Source organism: Salmo trutta, chromosome 38, assembly GCF_901001165.1.
Source record: "Salmo trutta chromosome 38, fSalTru1.1, whole genome shotgun sequence".
NCBI classification, from domain to species: domain Eukaryota; kingdom Metazoa; phylum Chordata; class Actinopteri; order Salmoniformes; family Salmonidae; genus Salmo; species Salmo trutta.
In genome coordinates this window covers 5,169,008-5,179,700 of record NC_042994.1, presented here as the reverse complement: position 1 = coordinate 5,179,700, position 10,693 = coordinate 5,169,008, and the positions used below count along the sequence as shown (strand labels likewise).

Genomic DNA, 10,693 nt, shown 5'->3' with positions numbered 1-10,693 from the left:
CATGGGGAAGAAGATAGTGGATTCCAAGCAGAAGGGCAATGAAGGCTAACGGACGATGAATAGGCTAGCTAACGCCTTAGATACGTAGCTGAACACTTGTGCTAACTTGTTATTGTATGTATTTTGGTCATACCTATAGACACCTGTGTTGACTAGTGTCTGCTGAATAAAGCCCAGAAGAAAACTTGGTGAGATGCAGGGAATTTCAATTTACCCGAGTCACACTCAACTCCCCAGGGGGAAAACAGAAGATGGAATTTCGGAAGATTATAAGACGCATGATGTAAGCCCGGTTGCCATGTCAACAACAGAGGATGCCCACGACTGAATGAGTTGAGTTCAGAGATTCAGAGGCAGAAAATTACCAGCGGACACTTGATGCAATGCCAAACTCGCTATCATTTTAGTTAACAAGACACTACGGTCACTTTATTTACTCTATGCAAATATCACTGGTATTTTCTCAGGGAAACTCAGTATAGTATATCTTGCATTAATATGCATTTTGCATGATAACTGTAGGCTTATGTATTACTTAAGTCTGTCACTGAGTATGAAGCATTAGAATAATAGTTGGCAGTCATAATAGCTGTACTTATGCTTATACAACATATTACCTTTAAGACTTCCTGAACACTTCCTAATTATTCAAGTAAAAGGTGATTTCCAGTACCTATGGAATGTTGTGTATAACTCGTATAAAGGCAACAGCAAGATTGTTCGGGAGAGGATTTACATGAAACATATCTTGAAGTGTATGTTTTTCACCACATGGGGGCAGTGTGGGAATATGAAAGTTGAGCACTACCTACCAACCGCAGTATTCACTAATGCAATAATAAAAACATACCTGAACTAAACACCATTTCCTTTCCTGAACTCTATGAAAGAAATAGACAATTATTTAGAAACAATGTATATTTATTGTTTATTTCACATTAAAGTATTATTCAAATGACAACAAAGTTCATGAAGTTGGGCTCCAAGTCCTTTTCAAATTGATCATCAGTCAGTGGTCTTCACAGCAAACGATCTATAGAAAGGTTTGTGGTCATACACACAGCCTTAAAAAAACTTAGTATTCTACATCTGCAGTTAAGTATGTGTGTGCTCCTCTACATATCTTTAGGTAACTGTCCAGTGAAAATGTCCCTTTTTTGAAAGTTAATATTCTGTTAACTCATACACTAATAATGTTGTTGACTCGTCCTATACTCGTATTGTGGCCAAATAATAAATTGGAGAGGAAAAAAACCCACAGAAAACCCCGCCTCCTGAGGAGGAGGAGCTGGCAAGTAGGCGGTCGACCCGCATGAATATTTTTAATGACCAGTATACAACCACACCCTTCTGCTGTTGGGGTACACCCACACCATTCCAACACAGAAAAGCTGCTTTTTAACACACTCAATACCCATTCTTTGGAAGGAACACTATTTCAGTAATATTGTAATTAAGTATAGGTCACATTTCATATACATCTGGAAACAGTGGACAGAGACTTTAAACAGAATGTGTGTGTGTATGTGTGTGTGTATGTTCCGCACCATGTCTCAGTGGGTGTGTATATTCCTTTCCTTGTCTCAGAGTGTGGCCAGGCTCTGCAGTCTCCTCTCTGTGAAGAAGCGGTGTGTCTGGTGTGTGTTGCTCTGCTGGGCGGAGGTCTTGGAGCCTGCCTTGAAGTAGGAGAGCATGGAGGTGTTGTTCTGACGGGCTGCAGCCTTCTCCCCATCCTCCTCATCATCATCCCTGATTACACACAAATAGTTAATGTGAACTTGTTCTACTGAATGTAAACAAACACAGCTCTCACATTACAATGGCCTCTTCCGTTTTCACAAAGCTGAAACACTTGTATAGTACTAAAATACATTAGTAGAATATAGGGTAAACACTGAGCACTTTTCACCATCTACCACTCCCTTCCCTGGCCCCTCTCCAACCCCTTCTTCACCTGTACCCCCTCTCTCAACGCAGACCCTCATCCCACCCCAGTCCCCCTAGCCCATCTCTCCTCACCAGTGTACGGTGACAGCCTTGCTGTCCAGCAGGGTCTGTGTGGTGCTCCAGCTGAACCTGACAAACTGAGGGTAGCCAAACACCGGGTCAAGCTCTTTCAACAGCCACGCCTTCGTCTTCGGGTCTGGAAGACACACAACAACAACAAAAAAGTAAATTCTACCATTACAGCACTAAAACACTACTGTATTTCTACAAACGTCTATTCAACACAAAAGATGGGCCTCCATCCTCTTACCAGCCATGACTTTTACCATTTCAGAATAATACAACATTTAAACGATGGTCTCTGCACTTCTAGTGTTAAAACACATTCTACCATTAAAGGACAACATTTTTTGTCAAATTTGACTAAACTGGGATTCAATACAAGATGCTGAACTTCATATATTGTTCCAGTGTTGCCAAGCCATTAAAGAGTGTGTGATGGGTGAAGATTTTCCCTACTGACCGTTGGGGTAGCCGGAGCCGTAGTCTGCATCCACCTCTCCTAGGTCTTCTGGAAAGTTCCAGTCTTTTACTGAATGGTCCCTGGCCACCTGAGGGAGCAGCAGAGATCATTTAGGCCAGTGATCCTCCTCCTTATCCTGGTCCCAGGTCTGTTTGTGCACCTGTCAACTTAATCGCTGTCAAGGATTGACAAGAAGTTGGCATGATAGCACAAACAAACTGGCACTCAGGCTACCTCAATTCTGCTCCTGAAGAGGACTGCTAATCTGGGACAAAAGCCTTCACTCCAGTACTTTCAGATCCCTGGTCTCGAGGTACAGGAGACAGAGGAAACTATTAAAAAAAAAACATTTAAAAAAGGAAGAGTTTGGCATTAGCGTGACATATAACCTTGGCACAGATACTGGCAGCACTGACTATGGGGAAGAGGGAGTCGGCTTTGGGTCGTACGGTCACTTCCACCCCGGGGAACCGCTGGGACAGCTTCTCCTGGTACTTCTCTGCAGGACCCACCGTGTCCACAAACACCTGTCACACACAGGGAGAGGGAGGGAGGACAAGGGACAGGGACAGGGTAGTAATAAAAGGTTGGTCAAGTCAATCAAATGACATTTCATTTGTCACATGCTTCGTAAACAACAGTGAAATGCTTACTTACAGGTCCTTTTCCAACAATGCAGTTAAAGATACAAAATAACAAAAACCGAAATAGTGACAAAAGGAATAAATACACAGTAAATAACGAGTAAAAAGAACATGTCTATATAGCTGGAAGGGTAGTGAATACGATAGAGAGAAAGGGAGAAAGCGAGACATAAAATAGAATATAGAAAGACAGAGCGAGAGAAAAGAGAAGAAAACATTTAGAGTGTTTGTTATGTTGTATTGACGATATTGGTGTGTTTGTATGTATGGTTTAAAATAACCAAGATGCTTTGTACCGTACCTCTTTGAGCTGTACTCCACTGTCCAGGGCGAACTGTACCAGGCCAATGGCTGCGTCATGAGAGAGAGCATTCAGGTTGTATTTTGACCTGTGAAAGAGCAGAACGGTTAGAATCATCTGTGTGTGTGTGTTCGGTTGTTCGCTCTCTCTGTGTGTGTGTGTGTGTGTGTGTGTGTAGTACAGTATGTGTTTAAATACCTCTGCAGCATGCTGGTAGAGATAGTGTTGGGTGAGAGAACCTGAAGAGCCCAGCCTACAAAGCTCTTGGCCTCGTCCAGCTTGCGGAATAGATCCTCTCTCTGTGCCTCTGTCAATGTCTTCGAGTCTAGAAAAGGAGACACAAGTAACTCATCTTTGTACAACAAACAGATGCATGAATCAACTTTGTTGATCCCCAAAAGGTTTGTCACTAGAGACACAGACATGTACAATACAGTCACACAGGCATCCTTCACAACACGTATATGGATTCATTATTTAACGGATTCCTCTTGAATATCTTTAAAAAACATAATCATGAACTTACCTGCCACTTTTAAGTCCTTCAGATCTTCCTTTTTGGCGACGGGACAGAAACATATTCCGTAGACCATGGGTCCTGGTGGAGCGAATGCACGATATTAGCAAGCAGCATCAAATGATGACCAAGCAGCTAGATAACAGACATTCAGTGATCTACTAAGTGATCCATGACATTTGAAAAGGAGGCCCACTCACCCAGTACAGGCCCCCTGCCGGCTTCATCGATACCCAAACAGCAGTCTTCTGTCTTGCAGACGTCGGGTATTGCTGAAGCCAGGCGACAGCTCACCGAGTTGTCTGCTTCAAACTCACTGAGATCCATGGTGACCTTCCACGGTCTGTTTCTGTCAGTCTGTAATCAACTGTAAACAACAAGAGCTGTAAACAACTGTACAGAGAAAGAACACCGTAAACAACAAGTGATCTGTAAACAACTGTAAAGGATAAGTAGCCTAAAGAACTGTAACTTACATTTCAAGGGTCTTGGTGAGTAGCTATGTTGACATTTTGAAACATGTAATAGCAATCAAATTGTAAGCAAGCAATTACAAGATATAACCAGCTAGAAATAACAGTAGAATAGTGATGGGTGGGTTGACTCATAATCCGCAGTCCCCACGGTTATATCCGCAGGGAGGGGCAGGTTTAGGGTCATTAAATATTGTGTGGATAAAGGGAGCATGGGTGGACACAGCTTTCTATTTCCTTACAACTGGTAAAACTGGTATAATTTTGAAATGTTGCACAGAAAACCATTCCCGTTTTGTTGTTGTTATAAAATTCTCTCACTGGTCCCTAAACGTCATCCCTCTGCGAAAGAAGCAAAAATGACAAAGAAAACCTTACTGATGTCAACTAGATTGAAGCATTCATTCTATCGATATATTATTCTGGTGAGTAAGGGTTTACTTTTAGGGCAACATATAATGACAAGAGAAGCTGCATGTATCTAATTATAGACAAGTTGACTAACAAATAGCCAACAAAAATGTCAGAAATTATAAGCACAAACATAGGCTTAAAAAAAACTTGGACCCCCTGACAAAAAAAAACATTCCGCCGTCTCTGACTGTAGCCTACACCACATTTTCTATAGAGGGTTTGGGTCGGATGCGGGCCTCAAATTTTCACATATAGTCAAGCGGTTGTGGATGGCTTATTAGTAACTCCGGGCGGGTGTGGGTGAACAAACAGCGGACCTGTGAACCATTCACAGTAGAAGTAACACGTGCATGTGTCAGTAGTACTGCAAATCCAATGCACGTGGACTTAAGCTAGTCTGTGGCAGTATGCAAAGTATTTTGGAGAAATGACAACTGTGACCCAGCACGCCAACATCTTTACTTTGGTGAGTTACGAAAGTACATTTAAGCCAGTCACTAAAAGAAGTCAGGCTGATAGTGAGAGGGCAGCCGAACGGCGGCCTGGGCCAGAGCTCGCTCTCAAACTCTAGGCGGCATTCTGCCTTAGTTTTCAGCGGTTAGCATGTCAACTATACTCAACAAAAACATAAACGCAACATGTAAAGTGTTGGTCCCATGTTTCATGAGCTGAAAATAAAAGATCCCAGAAATGTTCCATAAGCACAAAAAGCTTATTTCTCTGTTTACATCCCTGTTAGTGAGCATTTCTCCTTTGCCAAGATAATCCATCCACCTGACAGGTGTGCAATACCAAGAAGCTGATTAAACAGCATGATCATTGCACAGGTGCACCTTGTGCTGGGGACAATAAAAGGCCACTCTAAAATGTGCAGTTTTGTCACACAACACAATGCCACAGATGTCTCAAGTTGAGGGAGCGTGCAATGGGCATGCTGACTGCAAGAATGCCCACCAGAGCTGTTGCCAGAGAATTGAATGTTAATTTCTCTACCATCCTCATTTTAGAGAATTTGGCAGTACATCCAACCGGCCTCACTACTGCAGACCACGTGTATGGCGTTGTGTGGGCGAGGGATTTGCTGATGTCAACGTTGTGAAAAGAGTTCCCCATGGTGGGGTTATGGTATGGACATGCATAAGATATGGACAACAAACACAATTGCATTTTATTGATGGCAATTTGAATGCACAGAGTACCCATTGTCGTGCCATTCATCAGCCACCATCACCTCATGTTTCAGCATGGTAATGCACGGCCCCATTTCACAAGGACCTGTACACAATTACTGAAAGCTGAAAATGTCCCAGTTCTTCCATGGCCTGCACACTCACCAGACATGTCACCCATTAAGCATGTTTGGGATGACCTGGATTGATGTGTATGACAGTGTGTTCCAGTTCCGGCCAAAATCCAGCAACTTTGTGGCACAACATTCCACAGGCCACAATCAAGAGCTGGATCAAATCTATGCAAAGGAGATGTGTTATGCTGTATGAGGCAAATGGTCACACCAGATACTGACTGGTTTTCTGGTCCACGCCCCTACCTCTTTTGTTAAGGTATCTGTGACCAACAGATTTATATCTGTATTCCCTGTGAAATCCATAGATTAGAGCCTAATACATTTATTTCAATTGGCTGATTTCCTAATATGAACTGTACTTCAGTAAAATCTTTGAAATTGTTGCATGTTGCGTTTATATTTTTGTTCAGTGTACAATCCCCACGCTGTGTTTTACCATTTAGAAACGTCAATCAGCGCTTGCGATACAGCTTTCGAAATATATGGCCCTTAATAGGGTGTCCAATCAAAAACGCATCATTTCACCTCTAAGAAAACCAATGGTCCAAACCTCATGTCTCTATCATAATTCATTCAAAAGTTATTGGAGTTTTTACCCTTGTAGGTGGTCTGCGTCAACTAGGCTGGATGCTGTGAGAGAATTAAGGCTAACTGACAGGCTCAGCGTTGAACTAGTCATCCTCAAATCCGGGGGACATTAAACAATATAGAGGTAAGATAGATATCGATTTTAAGACATGCATTATTTTTATATTTTAGTAAACGCTTTTCATATTAATGCAAAATTCAATTTTTGTAAGATTTTTCACAAAAACAAGCGTCTCTCTGAAATGTCAACGGAGCACCGCGAGCTTTTTATTTTCAAAGCCTTTGACATTTAATTCCGCTCGTGTCATGTTAAATGTAGCTTTTTGTGACCAGTGGAAACAACTTGGCAGAATACCACAACAACATGTTGTGGTATTCTAAAATCGCTGCGAGAAATCTGCACGGCTCTAACAGAGCTCGGTGCTTATTATCGGATGTTTAGGGTACGAAATTTGACTTTTTGGATATAATGGTATGGTAGAGAAAGACCCCACTGGACGATTCAGAACATGAAGAATCATGTGTGTCTTGGTAAAATGTACTTTATAACATAAATAAGTGACATTTCATCACCAAACCTCGTGGGTGGACAGACACCCTACCCTTATTTTTCACCAGCAATAAAGAATCTTTCAAAGAAAAAAATATACACTTACTGTAGCAGTTTAGCACAGATCCATACAACTATGGGTGGCTCCATCCAAAGAAACTACACTTCCCGAGTTACGCTTACACACAGGGGTTCGGAGCACGCTAGATAGCGAATTGACCCAGGTGGTCGCCTCTGTCTTCCATAAATGTCCCATAAACAAGCGCTGTAACATGGAGATATGGCCTTGTGGAAACATTAACCCTATAAAAAGTTGTATCAATTCAACCTTTCGTTTCTCGCTGGTAAGAAAGATAAAGTCCTTATGATTCCAAAACCGTACCTCAAGCGATGCATGTTAATGTTCAGACCAAGCATCGTGGCTCTTAAAACTACAATATGTAACTTTTTAGGCGACCCGACCAAATTCACAGAAATGTGAGTTAGAGATGTCACTCATTGAAAGTTAGTCTAGTAAGCGACATCTGTTCTATGTGCCCTATTTCTATGCTTCCCGTTCTTAAGTTTCGTTTTTGCATCTTTTGGTTTTGTACACCTGCTTCAAACAGTTGAAAATACATTATTTTTGGTTATGGAAAATATATTTTACAGCAGTTTAGAAGGTACATTGATTCTCTGCACTTGCTTATGTTGTCAAACGAACAATGCAAACCATTCATTTTAGCAACGAGGAAATGGCAGAGCGATATTGCACCTTTTTGGGTAACCCAGATTCACATAGAAATGTACGTTATAGATCTGTCACTTTCATTAAAGCAAGTCAAATTAGCGGTAGACCTGTTATGTGCTCGATTTCTATGCTTCCCGTGCTTGAGTTTCGTTTTTTTACTTTCGGTTTTGTGCACCAGCTTCAAACACCTTGAAAAAACAATATTTTTGTTTATTGAATATATACTTCACCCCATACAGAAGACGCCTTCGTCAAATGACTTGTGTACTAGTAATGGAACTGAAAGTCGTGAACTAGGGCTAACTGTCTAGCTAAGCAGTTTGTTTAATGCATGTTAGAAACATTTTAGTTTCTTACTTGCGTTGAGTTGAATAATGCACGCCGTTTAGCAAGTGAAAAGGAAAGATAAGCACATAAAATTCCCACTCACCCCGTGTGTTGTTGATGTTCCTGTCTGGTGGTCAGTCAATTTTGGCGCGGAATCTCTGACGTGGCCCTCATGCGGGGCTTCGTGGGATTTGTAGTGCCATCTACTGTATCCCTGGGTTGTATGCCTATTCTTTTAGTGCAGTACCTCTACACTCGGAGGATGGCAGCAACAGTCTTCCATCTTACTGGTCTAACTCAAGGGCTTGCATGTTAATTAAGCATTTCCCTACTTGTGCATGTGACAAATAAAACCTGAAACTTGAACATGAGTGACAACAACAATGTCACTCTGTTGAACGAGATGCTTAGTGTGTGTTCTCACACGTCGGCCCCTGTGAACAGCAAATATTTCACATAAAAAATAAATCCCATTGTAGGTACGTACACATGACCGAATCACTTAGGTTGGTATTCAAGCGAATGTTAACATGGTACAACAACAAAAAACACGGCCTTCCCTAAGTGGTCCCTTTCCCTCCTCCTCCCTCGCCTCCCCCTCCCTCTTGATGGCCCCGCTGTTGAGATTACACGGTGACATCTAGATTTAATGTAGCCTCATTTACCTGCAGTCCAGATATGTTAGTGGTTATAACCATGTCACATGATGTCATCTCTGAAAGAACACACTTCTTCTCAAGTCTCTTTTCATGTTTTGCCTCTTTTCAGTCTGATTGTACAACATGTCAAACTATTAACCATCCTAATTACACCAACCACCATGATGACTGATATCATTTATTAACCTACATTCATTTGTTGTTCCCACTTGAACGTTCCAATTTCATCCAACGGAACGACAAGTCCCCCTCAATGGGTGCTAATTAGTTAGCAGTGGTTAGCACGCGGCTAGCAGCCTAGTGTTGTGTGTGTGTGTGTGTGTGTGTGTGTGTGTGTGAGAGAGAGCGGTGGTGACCGTGAGGACGTACTCATGGAGCATTAGCGTCGTTAGTCATGTTGACCTCTCTGATCCTACTAGATGATGTGTGTGTGTGTGTGTGTGTGGTCTTTCTCTTCCTCCTGTTATCTCTCTAGTTCCACCCCCCATTCCTCTGTAATTGACCACTGTGTGTATGGAACTAAGGAGGGCTGGAGGGGTGACACCCCTACTAAGTGGACCGTCTTCCCTCCTCCCTCCCTCCCTCTCCCCCTCTCGAGGGTCAGGTCCACTCTCTAGTGGCCCTCTCCCCCCTCCCTTTTTGAGCTGTATTGCGATAGTGAAAACCAAGACTGTTCTCAGGGCAGGTCTGCTGGTTTGGATTAGCAGAAGTGACTTTTCATAGCAGGTTAGGAGAATTAACGTGGCAGGTTAGGACAATTAACGTGGCCTGTTAAGATAATTAGGTTAAGGTTAGGAAAAGGGTTAGCTAAAATGTAACATATCTAGCTACAACCAGGCCTGCCCAGAGAACAGTCTTGGTTTCCACTAATGCGATGCTGCTCTTTTTGATGGCCTCGCTGTCGGGTCCCTGTAATGTAGACGAGCACCTGCTGAGGTGATGTCGTAATCCCAGGTCACATGCGGGGGAAAATGACTTCCCTACTCAGCAAGGGAGGTAAAAAAACAAGCTAATGGGCAGTAGCACACCTCATCAGGTCGCTGAGTGGCTCGGTCTATGTGACACAGACGTACACACGCGGAGACACACGCTCAAACGTATACCCTCATGCTCACATACACACACTACATCTTCGGCAGTGTGTAATAGTGCAAGGTCATCATTTTATTTACATACCAAGGACATCTCTTTCTCCTCTCTTCCACCTTACCAAGGGCAGACATCTCTTTCTCCTCTCTTCCACCTTACGTGAGGGAGTACCCACGGTACACTCTGTACATTAGTGTTTGTGTGTGACAGGAGGTTGGTGGCACCTTAATTAGGGAGGACGGGCTCGTGGTAATGGCTGGAGCGGAATAGAGTGGAATGGTATCAGATACATCAAACACATGGCTTGATGCCATTCCATTTGCTCCATTCCAACCATTATTATGAGCCGTCCTCCCCTCAGCAGCCTCCACTGGTGTGTGTGTACGTGTCTGTGTGTAGTACATTAAGTTGTACTGCTGCTACTGTGTCAGGTGATTATTAAGTAGAACCAAGTAGCACATGGACAGAATACAAAAAACACACTTTTCCCTTGATTGTCACTTAGCTCTTACAAAGGCAATCCTTAGGCAAGTCATTACATTTATATGTTAGTCCTTTAGCAGATGCGCTTATCCAGAACTACTGACAATCAGTGCATTCAACTATAGGTAGTATAACCACATAT

General features: G+C 42.6%; 1 protein-coding gene across 3 annotated transcripts; it reads right to left on the bottom strand.

Moving 5' to 3' along the window:
• Window positions 1-903: 903 nt before the first annotated feature.
• On the bottom strand, window positions 904-8,508 carry LOC115177955 (ribonuclease H2 subunit A). Of its 3 annotated transcripts, XM_029738954.1 has the most exons (10): window positions 8,424-8,508; window positions 4,133-4,299; window positions 3,942-4,013; window positions 3,614-3,740; window positions 3,416-3,503; window positions 2,860-2,997; window positions 2,471-2,558; window positions 2,020-2,143; window positions 1,548-1,749; window positions 904-1,033 (listed from the first exon to the last, which is right to left on the bottom strand). In XM_029738954.1, exons 2-9 carry the CDS (start codon window positions 4,257-4,259, stop codon window positions 1,584-1,586), a joined length of 930 nt encoding a protein of 309 aa, XP_029594814.1. In that variant the 5' UTR covers window positions 4,260-4,299; window positions 8,424-8,508; the 3' UTR covers window positions 904-1,033; window positions 1,548-1,583. The 3 variants fall into 3 exon arrangements, with proteins under 3 accessions (XP_029594814.1, XP_029594811.1, XP_029594813.1); XM_029738951.1 differs by having other exon boundaries at window positions 904-1,749; XM_029738953.1 differs by having other exon boundaries at window positions 904-1,749; window positions 8,351-8,429.
• Between the last annotated feature and the right edge of the window lie 2,185 nt (window positions 8,509-10,693).

Bases quoted from the DNA above. Each gene is read 5' to 3' on its own strand.
- LOC115177955 (XM_029738951.1), bottom strand. From the start codon at position 4,259: ATGGATCTCAGTGAGTTTGAAGCAGACAACTCGGTGAGCTGTCGCCTG. The intron at 2,998-3,415 runs GTACGGTACAAA...TGTGTGTGACAG, and splicing joins GTGGAGTACAGCTCAAAGAG to GTGTTTGTGGACACGGTGGG. The intron at 2,559-2,859 runs GTTATATGTCAC...CTGCTCCCTCAG, and splicing joins CTGCCAGTATCTGTGCCAAG to GTGGCCAGGGACCATTCAGT.